Source organism: Vipera ursinii (assembly GCF_947247035.1).
Source record: "Vipera ursinii genome assembly, chromosome: 4".
Lineage (NCBI taxonomy): Eukaryota > Metazoa > Chordata > Lepidosauria > Squamata > Viperidae > Vipera > Vipera ursinii.
In genome coordinates this window covers 23,890,420-23,905,975 of record NC_139514.1, presented here as the reverse complement: position 1 = coordinate 23,905,975, position 15,556 = coordinate 23,890,420, and the positions used below count along the sequence as shown (strand labels likewise).

The 15,556-nt window shown below is 36.6% G+C and overlaps 1 protein-coding gene across 1 annotated transcript in view; it reads right to left on the bottom strand.

The window, feature by feature from the left end:
* The window catches only part of B3GLCT (beta 3-glucosyltransferase), a 68,087-nt gene that overhangs the window by 28,914 nt on the left and 23,617 nt on the right, over positions 1-15,556 (bottom strand). The window contains exons 5-7 of the mRNA XM_083361878.1: positions 11,880-11,956; positions 6,911-7,022; positions 1,189-1,325 (exon numbers count right to left, since the gene is read on the bottom strand). Coding sequence (XP_083218004.1) covers positions 1,189-1,325; positions 6,911-7,022; positions 11,880-11,956 — 326 coding nt within the window. The remainder of the gene's footprint in view (positions 1-1,188; positions 1,326-6,910; positions 7,023-11,879; positions 11,957-15,556) is intronic.

Below are 15,556 nucleotides of genomic sequence, written 5' to 3'. Positions count from 1 at the left end.
CACTCATGCGCTCGTGACCTCTCGTCTGGACTACTGCAATGCTCTTTACATGGGGCTTCCCTTGAAGACCACTCGGAGGCTCCAACTGGTACAGAATGCGGCCGCGAGAGTTGTCTTGGGAGTTTCCCGGTACTCCCATGTTACACCTTTGCTCCGCGAGCTGCATTGGTTACCAGTTGTCTTCCGGGTGAGGTTCAAGGTCTTGGTGATGGTCTTTAAGTCCTTACATGGCATGGGTCCGGAATACCTCGGGGACCACCTGCTGCCGGTGTCGACTTCCCTCCGCCCTGTGCGTTCCCACAGAGAGGGCCTCCTCAGGGTGCCTCCGGTCAGAGAATGCCGGCTGGTGGCCCCCAGGGGGAGGGCCTTCTCTGTGGGCGCCCCGGCTTTATGGAACCAACTGCCGGTTGAGCTCCGGACGGCACCGGATCTTCGCTCCTTCCGGCGCGGGCTAAAGACCCATTTATTTGAACAAGCTGGCCTGGCCTGATGGGGGAACGTTAGGGTTTTAATGGGTTTTATATTGTGATTGTTTTAATTGGGCAATTATTTAATCCTTTTTTAACTTTTGTATTTCTATTTATATGCCCTGTTCACCGCCCTGAGTCCTCCGGGAGAAGGGCGGTATATAAATATAATAAATAAATAAATAAATAAATAAATAAATAAATAAATAAATAAATAAATAAATAAATTTTCCTCTTTTGTTTTCAAGATCCAATGGACCAATTGATCCTGTAATTTTACTTTTATGCTCTTTCTGCTAAATTAAGCAACAGGATCAAAGTATTTACAGTTCTGCTGCGCAAGTCATGTAACATCTATTACACAATTTTACCAGTTTATTGTTTACATTGATCAGTTGATCACTTACATAAATTTGTAAAAGATGTAAAATAGTGTGACATCCATGTATCATATTGTGCTATATAGCTTTATCTTTATATATATTAGATACATATGCATATTTCTGGAATAGTAGCTTATACAGTACATGAAACTGGATTTTAAATGTTTTAAATGAGATAAAAGCTGATGAGTGATTAAAGATTCTCAGTACATTTTATATACATACACACCAAGATGGAAAGACTTTTAACGTTTGACAGCATCACTTCTCCAAAGCCTTTTAAAACCACCAACTATTCAGTAAAACAATTTATAATAAATTACATCAAGCAATCTTACTTTTTTACAAGTGGAATACTAAGTGCCCAGCCAGCAGCAAAATCTGGAAATTTAAAAACTGTAGGATTTTCTGCAAAGGCATAATGATGGATAATTGTAGATTCATCATCATGTAATGCTTTGCCTAAAAAAAATTCCTGCGGGAGAAGAGAAATATTATTGAATATTCTTAGTGAATTTAACTTCACTAAGATCCTGAAGATCTATTATGCGGTCTACAGAACCTTATAAGACTATATTTTTGTCTATATACTTATTCGAGTGCACGAACACACAGCGAGTAAAGGCATCCTTAATTGTATAATAAATCATACTAATGCTTCATCTATCAAACTTAAACATTTAAACCAGTTGTGAAGGTTTGGAAACTTATGACCTTCCAGATATGGAGGAACCATAGTTCACTGCATCTTTCACCATTATGTTGATTGGAGGTTCTATTAGTGGGACCATTTCAGCAAAATTAAAGTCTAGGTTTGCACAGGCAAAATTGGATGGCAGACAAGACTTTTAACCAAGAAACAAGAGATAACAATTCTTTTGCTTACCGTACTTGATATATTCATACATAATATCAAAACAATTTTTAAAAAAGTATGTTTTGATGAAAAAATCATATGGACTTGTTTGTGTAAAACAGATGGTTCCAACATCATTCTAAACCCAAAACAAAGGATGAATAAGCCTAACAGCTTATATGTGAGTCAGACAACTGTGCAAGAGTAGATGAAGAAATAGTGTATGCTAACAGCTATCTAATTTACAAAGGCGGTCAAAGATTTTTTAAAAACAAACCATATCTCCCCCACCCCAACCATCCTAAAAATGTGTCAAGGTAATAGTTTAATAGCTAATCAGTTTGTATAATGTGAGATGTATGATATAATGATGGGAGTGAGTCAGCAGGTTCTATGTCCCTTTAAGAGCCAGCTGTGTCTGTGTCCCTTTAAGAGCCGTTGTACAAAAGGGCCTGCTGCTGTGTTATGGGCCCAGAGTGAGGTGAAACCCAATGAGAGCTTGACCCAGAGCCAAAGGAGTCAAGGCTTATGGTTTGTTGTGTTTTGTGGTGGTAGCAGGCAACATGGAGTCCGTCAGTGTAATGGGAGGAAGTTTTGTAGTATCTCATTTGAATGAGACAAACTACCTCTCCTGGAGTCTGAAAATGAAGATGTACTTGCAAAGGGAGGAGTTGTGGATGATAGTTGCTGATCCACCTGCAGCCCTGGATGATGGGGACCGGAGAAAGAATGAGAAAGCATTGGCCAGCATAAAGAGTGCTGGGAAGCTTTGCGCAGTGTATATGTGAGAGACTGCAAGCAGCAAAGTAATGCTTACAAGAAAGCTATATAAGGCCCAGCTGAAACCGGGAGAATGTCTATTCATTTGCAGTCCATGAGAAAGACATTCCTGGAGTTAGAAGAAAGAGGAATGATTTTTACTGAGGCACATGTGGTGCTCAGTTCATTGGACACTTCATGGGACGTTCTAGTGACCAGTTTAGAGAGGGACTTAACCATGAGTTATTTGACTGGCCAGTTGCTGGAGGAGGAATAGAAATAGCTGGAAAGGCAGCAGAGAAGGGGTGACAATGCACAGACCAGGCCTAGAACTACAATGTCCAAAAATGATATTAGGGCAGCCGAGAATGTTTGCATGGTGAAATGCTGCTTCAAGTGTGGTTCTACTGAGCATCTCCAGAGACACTTCCCTGAGAGGAGAAACAGAGGAGTAGCAAAACAAGGTCATAGAGCTACACAATCAACATTTTCCCTGGCAGCAACATTAACTGAAAAGAACACTTGGGTGTTGGACAGTGGGGCAGGTCAGCATATTGCAAATGACCCACAAATGTTTTCAAACCTAAGACCAGCTAAACAAACATTTGTTAGCTTGGCAAATGGACAACAGTCTGCTGTTAAAGGGGAAGGTAAAGTTTATGTACCTAGTATTGGAGAAACTTTGGATAATGTATTATATGTACCAGAGCTAGACCATAATTTACTCAATATTTCGAGCTTAGATAATATGGGATTTGAAGTAATGTTTGCAAAGGGTCAATACATCATTAGAAAAGGTGGGAGGATTTGTGCACAAGGTGTTAAGCTGGATAATTTATATGTGTTAGAGAAGAAGCAGGATGGTTGTGCACATACACTTACAAACACTCCCAAACATGATAATTGCGTACATTTATTACACAGGTTAGATCATGCAAGTTTTAAAGTGCTGAAAAGGATGCCAGAGCTAGCTGAAGGACTTAACTTTAAGCAATGCAACACATATTTACATTGTGCTATTTGTAAGGAGTCAAAGTCCAGAGTATATCCTGAAAGTAAGAAAAGCTCAAGGCAAACAGAGTTTTGCAGTTAGTGCACACTGATTTAATTGGTCCTATGGCACCCTCTGTAGGAGAGGCTAGGTACGTACTATTCTTAGTAGATGACTACACCAGATATGGGTTTTGCTATTTATTGAACAGCAAAACAGAAGTTCTACAACAGTTCAGGCAATGGACATAAAGTATGCCAGCTGCAAACAGACAGGAGATCAGAGTTCATGTCTGACAACATCCAAAGGTGGCTGAGGAACTTAGGCCATGGATGTAAAAAACCTATACTCGCCAGCAGAAAATGGTGTGGTTGAACATAGGAATGGAATTTTGCAAAACATAAAAGACTCACTGCTGGCAGATGCAGGAATGAATAAAACATACTGGAGGGAAGCCATGAAAACAGCCAACTATCTAGTAAACAGGGTATGGAGTGTTGCTATCAAGGAAACTCCATATTACTTGTTATATAGAAGAATATAACTCTATTACTGTCATAGACCAGCAATAGATGTCACTTTTTACAATATATTAAAAAGTAGTACTGATATTAATAGTAAATAGTAACATCCCTGTTACAAAAATACATGTTCTCAAAATGTTAGTGTCACTCCCTAGTTTACGTGAGTGAAAAGCCGCTAAGTATGTGAGTAAATATAATGTTCCAAAAATTGTTAAGAGATATCTCCAAAAAATTGGCACAAGTTGACAGCTATAAATCTGTAACTAATTTTTTTCTTGTGGACATTGCAGCAACACAGAATTTTGCCACTGCATGCGTGGTGGAAGGGTTTGAGTACTGGAGGAAAAAGCCTACATAAAAATTGTCTGCCCTCCTTGGCAATCTCTCTAATAAGGGGAGAATATATACTGACCTATAAACTCGGTATAACTCACCGTACAATAAAACATGTGAGATATCTTCGACTTCTCCTTTACCACATATACATACCCGTTCTGCTATTGGTGTTCTCTTATACCTGCCCTGGAGGAATGCTGAGGGGAGAATGTTAAATCTGGCTCTGAAGAAAGCTATTCTTTGTTTTGGGAAGGTCAGATCATTTAGATATCTTGCCGATTCCCACCCACCCTGTGTGATTCTATCTCTACTGTGGAGAGGCAACCTATTTAGTTCTTCTTGGAACTCCGTGTCCTTCATTCTATTGAATACTACTTGCTTTGCTTGGTCAAAGCCTAGGGACATTAAGAATACCGATGAGAGCCCATAGGAGCCCAGCTTGTGATCTAACACCTGTTTCTAGGGGGAGGGGAAGTTGTCACTCAACTCTAGTGGGACAGTCCCTCTGAAAAGAAATGCGTTTTAATCCAATGAATGATAATCTTCCAGGCTCTTACCTGAATTTGAGGCATACCTGTCTCAATTCTTAAGTGGGCATTTGGTGTTCCTTTGGGTGCAGCTGGCTCGCAGGAATTTGGTTTGTATGGTTTCTAGCAAGGACATTTGGTAGTTATGCCTGGGTGCATATTCCCAAAAGCACCAGAAGGAAAGGACAGAAAAAGGCCATGAAACTTAGGTTTGTTGGATATGAGCCTGGTTCCAAAGAATATAGATTCACAGATTAAACAAAAGAAGGTTGTGATTTCAAGGTCTGCTAGTTTTGCAGAACAATTGGGACAGGGTGCATGCTAACACCGAGGTGTTCATGCCAACATGTAACGCTAGTTCTCAGGGCTACACAAAGTGTAATGAAGGAAGAACAGGATAGCAGGTCAGAAATAGTAGGAATAGAAAAGGATAGACTTGCGTTAAATAAATAAATAAATAAATAAATAAATAATAGAAACACAGGAACAGATGATACCGAGGAGGTCTGAATGTAGCAATAAAGGCGTACCTCCTGATCAGTTCTCAGCAAGTGGGTGTTCTGAGCATATAGTGTAAGGTATGAACCCCGTAATTGCCAAGAGATATTATCATTGCCTCAAGCAGAACAAGATAAATGGAAAGAAGCTATGGACAGAGAAATGGAGTCTATGGATGTGCAGCAAGTGTTTACCCTTATGAGATTACCAGCAGAAACAAAGGCTGTGGGGTGTAAATGGATATATAAAAAGAAGGATTTACACAGAGAAGGAATTTTCATATGTTAACTAAGCCTTTAAACGCAGGCAAGCATCAAGAATGTGTAAAAGCATTTGGATTAACAACTGTTTCACTTTAAATGAGAGTGTCAAGGTAATAATTTAACAGCTAACCTGCTTGTATAAAGTGCGATATATGATGTAATGATGGGAATGACTCAGCAGGGTCTATGTCCCTTTAAGAGCCTTTGTACAAAAAGGGAAGGCTATGCTGCTGTGTTTTCTCTCTTCTGTTTCCTGCTGTAACTGTGGTGTGTTGGATCTTGCTGTATTAGCACGTGTACGTATTTGTTCCTGGTGTATATTGTAGAAAGTGTAAGATAAACCACCATTTAATATAGATCACTGTTTACTGTGTTTACTCCTGGGTTATCTCAGCACAATAAGACTACATGCTCTGACAAAATGCCTGCTTTGAGATGGGGAAAACAGGAACAAAAAACAGGTAAGAATAAAAATCTGTTAAAATACTTCCCTCAATCCATTTGCTGAATTTCTCAAGAGTACTTTTCAATTTCTTTAAATACGTCCTCTGAATGTTTATCACCGTATCCCCCTCTCCCCAAGAAAAACTAATTTCACTCAACAATATTCGTCATGAGGACAGAAAATTTCAACATTTGTTCTAAATGAAAGATGTTTACTATGCTATGCATATTCCTAGCCTTCAGCTACTTGCAAACAAAGTAACACTATATGAATAAGTGTGAACTAGACTGCTAATTAATAGGTGTTAACTTTATAGAAAATTTCCATGACCAAATGTAATTTTACCCACAGATAAGACACCACTCAGAAATAGTACTTTCACACATGAACGCAAGATCTCCCAGCATCTCAGTTTCTTATTAATAGTAAATGAAAAATGAAATATAGAATGTGATATAATTATTATTTTAGAATGTCTTGTACTATTTTTTACTAGAAGATGTAAAATAATTTGTAACTTTCTGTATTTCAGCTCTTTGTAAACTTCTTTTAAAAAAGTTTTCTACACAATAATTGTTTTGAACTTTCATATCTAAATAGATCTTGATAACTGGGATTTAATTCTTATGATGTTAATATAAAACTGTAATTGCAATATAATACAACTGTCAGTATATAATTTATTATCATTAATTACACTGGTTACGTTTTAGGCGTTATACACGTTGTATAAGAACTGTTCCTTATCTATTATAATCATAGCTTTATCAAACTGCAAATTAATTCAGTTTTTTATTCTTTCTCACAGTTTGTAGTACATTTTAGAGTCAAACATTAATAAATCATTTTTAAAAATATCACCTTAGATTTGTCATATCTTCTAAACACATTCAGTAGTTTTAAAATCTGTATTCTTGTATCCTCTTCACACAAAAAAATCCATGAGGAGTTTTTGCTGTATGAAACAGAAAACCTGAAAGAAAAAAAAGTTTAATTTATTGTAAACATGGCTTAGAAAGAATTCTGTAACTCAAGTGGTTTTGCTGATATTAGGAAATATTTATATTGATAATCTTGCTCTATTGTGGACATTACATTATTTCTTAAAAACCAAATCAATACCGAGTGTTGTTGATTTACAAAAGAATAATAATAAAAAAGGGCTACCACTGTCTTCAACATTAAAATGTCTACGGTAAAGGTAAGTAATTTAAAGCATTGAATAACTAATCAAACTTACAGAAATACAAATATAAAAGTGATATTGAGAAATACATAAAATTAGTCATCAAAGTAAAATGAAATAATAGTAACAAATCAATATAAATAATTCAAAGTGAAATAAGAGTAAAATGGCAATAATGAAGAATTCACCAAAAGCTCTTTGGAAAATTTCATCTTCAGTAGCTTCAGGGATGTTAAAAAGATTGCTGCTTTGTCCGAACTACACTTGGGTATATAAGCCAATTCTGAAGAAAAAAATATTGCTGCTGCTATTATTTTCACCCATTTTATGATAAATTATATTGTTTGGCATACGTGTCTGAACAGCCCAAATGCATTGTGTTGCAGACTGTTGTCCAAGTGACCGATTATTTCCTTGTAAATAAATAGAATGTATTGCAGAGACGGTAAAAGTTATATGACATGGCCAGTTTCCCTGGAATCAACTGTTCAACATTTTTATCAGTTAAATTGGATGAGGGAAATTTATAAGATCTGCAGATGATACAAACCTTCAAGGGATGGCTGCCAGTTTAGATGAAACAGGAAAGATTCAAAATGATCTAAATGGGCTTGAGGGGTGAACAAAACTGAATAGAATGGGATTCAACAGGGAGAAATGTAAAACTCTGCACCTGAGTATAAGGCAAAATATAGGTTGGAGAGCAAAAATGTGCCAGTGGCACACATGAAACAGACAGAGGATCTGTGGGTCCTTAATGAACAAAAATGAAATGTGAGCCAGTAATGTGATGCAGCTGCTAAAAAGGCAAATGTTATTTTGCGTGCATTAACAGAAACAAAAAGCCCAGATCACTAGAAGTAAATGTTCCCTTTTACTTTCCTCCATCCCCATTTTGGGTACTTTGCCCAGTTCTGAGCACCAGTTTAAAAAAGACAAAAATTGGAATGAGTTCAGAGGAGTCCCACTCCCAGACAGTGGGGGAAGGGAGTCTGAAAATGAAGTCCTATGAGAAAGACTTAAAGGATCTGTATATGATTAGCCCCAAAAATATGATTCGCAAGAAATATGATAGTAGTTTTCAAATATCTGAAGGGTTATCACACAGAAAAGTAGACTTCAGTTTTTAACTTAAAAAAGTAGAGGGGATGTGCTGCTATAAGTAAGAGGATATAAAAGTCATAATAATTGGTTACTCTAGGGCCTGTTTGATTGACTGACTCATGTGTTAATGTCTGGGAGCATGGATCAGGCAAATGATGGAGAAGCTGCCAAAACTTTCATAGTCCACAGAAGATGACTAGAAAGGGGAAGCATAATACTCCCGCAAAAAGATTAGTTAGAGAAATAGTGTTAATGGGATACTAACTTTCTTTATGTGCACTAATGAAATAAACATCTTAAGTTTATCTACAGTTTCTTATAATTTCTACAGCAGTTCCAGAATTTCATTCTGTTCAATTCATGTACTATAGACCAGAAGTTTACAAATTTGATTTTATGTCCATTTATATGGACTATTAATGGACTATTTTAAAGCCCTTCAGAATTATAAATAAATTTGTAAGTTTAATCTTTATCGCTTCATACAATAGTATATTATGATGGTATATTTATTAGTCATATTTAATAGTTTTATAAATCTGTGTGTGCAGTAGTATGGGATATATGTGGACAAAGAACTTAATGTTCCTTAATGTTCTGTATACTGTAGAAATAAATAATTAAATTATGTTCAATGACTAATGAAAACTCAAAGATAACATCTTCTTACAAAAGTGCATGTTCTTCATTTTCTATATATTAATGCTCAGACTATGAGTGATAAATTAGATAAGCTTAGTACATGATTTAATATGTATGTTATAACTGAAAACACTGGGATTTCATGATTAGAACACAGGAACTCACAAATGCAGGTTGTTCAAAATGAACAGAATTTATAGAAATTTATGGAAAAGGAATGAACTTGGCCTTACTTAAAGAATCTAGACGAAAATAAGTAGAGGAATAATAAGAATAGATGCTGCTTATGTCTCCTGCCAATCACAAAACCAAGAAAAAATGATGTACTCTAAACCAAACTGCCGATCTTTCAAAGAACCAAGAGATTTTAGAACTTAGAATTCCTTAGAATTTAGAACTCAGAATTACCTTACATCCACTGAGAGATAGTGCCATGGATGGTTCTTCCAGGAAATGCAGGATCTGTCTTGCTCATTGCTTTTTCCCTCAAAAGGTGAAGAAAGGTATAATAGGATCTGCTATTCTCGACTTGATCCTACCAAATAGGAAAGATTTAGTTGATGAATTGAACATTGGAAGAATTCTGGACATTAAGGGAAACTAAAACTAAATGTAAGCAAACATGTCTCTTAGGCTTCAAGAGGTAGATTTTAATACAATCAGAGTATCGATCAATAAGTTCAGATATTAGAAGATGCAAATGGAAAAATAAATTCATGATTGGTAAGAGTGTCTAAAAAGGAAACACCAAAAGTACCAAAAAATATATATACAGAGTCTGGTATTGCATAGACTGTATCAGGAAAGCTAAAGTTCAGAACAAGAATGAGATTAATGAAGGATAGCAAGACCATTAAGGGCCTATTCAGTTACATTCTAAATTTTAATGGAATAGTATTTCAACTGTTCAGAGTGAAAATGCTAAAAGGTATAGCTAAGAACAAGCATAACTACTATTTTGGCTCAGTGTTCCTCTGAAGTGAATTCTGTCAGGAGACTGTGAAGAGTTGACTGAAGGGCAGGATTTACCTGAAAGCTGACAGAAACAAGGCATAGAACAATTGACCCTGAATATGTTTAAATCTCCAGAGCCTGATGGACTGCATCTTAGGTGACCGAAGGAATTTTTATCCAAAACTGAAAGAATCAGATAGCTAGAGGAGGTAAAGTGTTTCCTGTTTTTTTCTAAGGTTGAAATAGAGTAATGGATACCTAGGAAAATTATAGAGTAGATAACAAAGTGACCATTTGTAAATACCTCAAAAAACCATTTATTAGTTGTCAAAAATCTATATGGATTTATCAAGAAGTAATCACACTAATATTATTTCCCTTTTCGATTAGGTAATTTCTTTAGTAGATCATGGGAATAATATGGATATAATATGTTTGACTTTCAGCACAGCATTTGATAAAGTATCCTGTAACATTCTATAAAGGTGGAATGAGAAGTCCATTGGAAAGAGCAACAGTTGCCTTGAAAGAATGCTCACTGACAAAGATTGGACAAAGAGTGCTCACTGACAGCCTTTCATTAAACTAGGGTGAGGTTTGATTGTAGTTAATTGCAAGCTGAATAAAAAAATCAGTAATATAGTGCAGCTGCCAAAAAAGCAAAGTCAATAGAAGTATACTTTACATCAATAGAAACAAAGTTTGACATTACCAGAAGAAACAATTCTGTTCTCTTCTGCATTGGCCAAGCTGCTCTTTCAGAACCATGGCCAACACATTTCAAAAAGATGCAGAAAAATTATAGAACAGGAAAAGAAAGTCTGCAAGGATGATCAAAGTTCTGAATTTAAGTCTTACCAGCAGAGACTGAGGGAGTGGCCATATTCACCACTGAGCAAAGAAAAGTGAAGGGGGACTGTGACAGCACTCTGTGAGCGTCGGAAAAATTGTCACATGAAAACCCAAGATCTGTTTTTTATCATCACAGATGCAGGGCACAGAATAATGCTCTTTTTACAGTATAAGGCAGATTCTAAAAACCTCTTAATGGTAAATTTGACATGGAACCAATTAAAAAAGGTGGAAGGGACCTTGGAGGTCATCTTAGATTAGTGCAGACATGTCAAACACAAGGTCCGGGGGCCAGATCCGGCCCGTGAAGTGGTTTCATGTGGCCCCCAAAGCCATCGAAACAGTGAGGGAACAGCCCCCACTGCCTTGGCCCTGGCCCAGAGACCCTTCTTTTGCCAGAGACCCCCACATCTGTCCCAGTCCTTCCCAGGCCCCCATAGGCACTCGATGCCAATGATGTAGAGCTGGCCATGCCCACGCAGTAAGCCATACGCACTCCAGCTGCACCCACCCAGTAGGCCACGCCCACCCTGGCCATACCCACCCGGCCCCCCAAGGGCAACCACAATGCTGATGTGGCCCTCAATGAAATTGAGTTTGACACCCCTGGATTAGTGCAACGCTCTCTACATGGGGCTGCCCTTGAGGACCACTCGGAGGCTTCAGCTGGTGCAAAATGCTGCCGCACGAGTTGTGATGGGGGTTTCCTGTTACTCCCATGTAACACCTCTGCTCCGCGAGCTGCATTGGCTTCCGGTTGCCCTCCGGGTGAGATTCAAGGTGCTGGTGATCTGGGGTTTTATTTGTTTTATTGTTGGTTTATTGTATACTTACTTTGCTCTGTACACCGCCCTGAGTCCTCCGGGAGAAGGGCGGTATATAAAACGAATAAATAAATAAATAAATAAATATCAAGGGAGAGAGCTTTCCTTTGCTGGATGTTTTCAAGTAGAGACCGGAAGCCATCTATTTGGATGATTTAAACTGATTCATGAACTCAGCAGTGGGATGAAGCTTAAATGGCCTAGAAATGATCCCTTCCAATTCCAAGAGCCTGTAGTTCACAATAGCATACCTTGTTTTTACACTTACTCATGCATTAATGGTAAAATAGTCCATGTTCCTTCATGTCTGTCCATCTGATGAGTAAGCAGAATGGTAGGCATTTCCTTTTAAGAAAATATATTTCATGAACCACAGAGCAATGAACGAACACCTTAAACAGTGCTATAAACAGAGTATTCTGTTTCATGTTTTCCATAAATTAAACATTTCTATTCATAAATACCAAAAATATTTTCAAACACAAGAGTATTTTCTAAGGAGCAGTAACCTAAATAAGTAATAAGATTACCTATTCAAGCAAGTAGATGCACATAGGAACCTTACTGAAAATAAATATTACATTCTGATCCACTGATATTTACAATAATGGCATTGATAAGGTATGCACAGAATCCTGAAGATAAATGAAATATAAATATCTGGCATAAAAGTCATACAAGGATATTTCAGCTGCTAATCCCAAAGGATATATCTCAGCATTTCTGAGATCTGTGAAAAAGCAACTGAGCTGCAGTTCTACCTTCATTAAATGCCTTAAGCTTGATTATTCTTTTAATCTACAATGGAAAGCACAAGCAAAATGCTGTTTTTGAACACTCAGTGAACTTGGAAATAAAAGGCTCAAGAACAATAAAAATTAACTGCAAGACATTTTACCATAGATCTGAAAAGAACAGCTTTGTATTTTTATTGTTTTGTAGAAACTGAATGTGTAGATACTATTAGGAGTATATATCCCAATCCCACTATAAATGCATTAGAACATTTATTTAACTTAAAAATCCTACCTGCAGGCAACCTTAACACATGTATATTTTTTTGGTATCACATGCAAATCCAGGTTTGATTAATGCAACTTGAATATATTTGATTGGCGCTAAAAGACATTAGGCAGTTGCAATAGTCAGCCCAGGAGTTCAGTTTTGATCTGAAACTTAAGTGTGTCAATTATATTTTAAATACACTTTAAAAAAATCAACATATTGATTTTTGGTACCCATTTTTGAATCAAGTGTATTTTTTTAAGAATAGTATAAAATCAGTAATATAAAAGTTATTTTGTGAGCCTAACTATATGTATGCCCATGCAGATATACATTACTGAGATCCATGATTATTTTTAATAAAATGAAGTGCTATTTTCAGAATTGAATCTGGTATATTATTACCTTTAGTAAAAATATCTTTACTGCTTATTTTATATTTACATGATAGAGAGCATGCAGATAAGTGACTGAACAGATTTTAAATAAAGTTTTTTCTTGTTCTTCCCTTTCACAGTCATGGCTATACAAGAATCAACTATGAGAGTATACTGCAAGTGGCTGACTCTTATCAATTTTATTCCCACCCCATTCATCATTTTTATAAGTTTATTCCAGCCAATTTCTCTAGTGATTTATGAGTTTGCTCCTCCCCCCACCTCTGAAAAGCAGGGGAAGACTGAATAAAAATGTGCACAGCATTATTCATACTTTTAAAAAACAATTTTGTGTCAATTAGCTAGGTTTTACTTCATCCATATATACATATATAAAATCTATGATACATTTTTGTAAGGGTAGATTTGTGAGATCTGTCAGAAGAGACTGTAATATAGCCCAGATTGTAATGAATAAAACCATCTCTAGATATTCAAAACTGAAAATCAATTTTAGATAATGTAGAATTTGCTATTTTCCAGGATCATAATATTGCTAATTTTGCGTAAATGCCAAATTTCAATCCTTTTGAAGACTAAGCAAATAGGCCGTCAGCTTAACTGCAAGCAGTTACACCATCAACTATTTACATCAGTATGACTTGTAACAAGCAATAAAAAGTTGCCATACCCCAAATAGATTCCTGGAATTTTGCAGCATAACACTTATTTTTCCTAAATTACAAGAATTGTGTTTATGTAGGTACTTCCCAATGATAACTATTTAACCATTTAGCGCCTTCAGTTGAACAGCTGTTTCTCCTCCTGGTTATTTGGAGATGTATCTGCATAAAACGGTTTATATTTCATTCCGTGAACCCATATATCTAACCCAGTGTTTTTCAACCTGGCAATTTTAGGGTGTTGCTTCAAGATCTTTAACTCTCAGACTTCTTGCAGAATTCTGGAACTTGAAGTCCACTCATCTCAAAGATGCCAAGTTTGAAAAACACTGATCTCAACCTTTATTCTTAGATAGAGTTGCAAAAAAATTAAACATTTCAAGAAAATTGTCTTAATTTACCTGATTTGTAAAAAATATATCATTGGTTTTAATATTTTATCAGCCACCTGTTGGTGGAATGAAAATATAATGGAATATTATTCCTTATCAGAGTAGTTGAAGATTATGGTCTGCCACACAGGCTCCCCACCGGGTAGCCAAGCTGGAAAGGTTGGGGACCGCTGTCATAAACCATGTTTTATTTTATTTTTTATTTTTTATTGAAAAGTTTTAAAAATACAGTTTTCCTTTAAAAAACCCCCTTCCCCCTCCCTCCTCCCCTCCCTACCTCCCCCCTTCCCCCCCTCCCCCCCTCCCTCCTCCCCCCCTCCCCCCAACCCCCCTCCCCCCCGGACCTCCCAGAGCTAAATACAAGGTATATATATATAAAAAAGCAATCATAAACAACCATATACTAACAACTATAAATTCTAAAATCCATCACTCTCTAACTTATATAGGATCAAACAAAACTTAGCATTATTAAATATATATAGAAGACAAAATAAAAAAAGAAAAAAGAAAACGAAAGAAGACTTATTCAAATGCTAGATAAAACTTCTTGACCCTATACTTATTCTGGATAAACTCAATCCATTTTCTCCATTCCATAATATAATGTTCTTGCGAGTAATCTTTCAAATAGGCCGAAATCTTCGCCATCTCTGCCAAGTCGGAAACCTTTAAAATCCACTCTTGTATAGTCGGCAGTTCCTCTTTCTTCCAATATTGACCTATCAAAAGTCTTGCTGCCGTAACTAAATTCAACATCAACTTAGAGTCCACAACTGTAGCGTCAACAATTATTCCCAACAAAAAAAATTGCGGACAAAACTTTATCCTCTGTTTAAAAATCTTCTGCATGTTCCACCAGACTTTTATCCAAAAAGCCTTGACCTTTTTACATGTCCACCATATGTGAAAATATGTTGCCTCTTCATCACCACACCTCCAACATTTAGGCTGATAATTCGGATACATACTTGCAAGCTTTTTAGGATCTAGATGCCATCTATAAAACATTTTGTAAAAGTTCTCTCTTAGACTTTGAGCTTGAGTGAATTTTACATTCCTCACCCAAATCTTTTCCCACGTGTCCATTGTAATAACTTCCTGAATGTTTTGGGCCCATTTTATCATACAATCCTTAACAAGCTCTGTTTCTGAATCGATCTCTATCAATGCAAGATATATCCGTTTAATATGTGCTGGTCCTTGATTTCTAATTTGCTTTATCAAATTTTCATCAGTCGTTGCAAATCCATTTTTTTGGTCTTCTTTCCACCTGGCCTGTAACTGAATATATTGAAACCAAGTCTGAACAACCTTCTCTTCTCGCAAGAAACTATATGATTTCAAGCACCAAATATTCCTTTCCAAACTTAAAATTTCCTTGTAAGTAGTCTCATCATGTTTGAAACCAGCATGTATATTTTCTATTGCGTGTTTTGGGATTGCCCACAATGGTATCTTGCTGCTTAACTTATGTCTATACTTCTT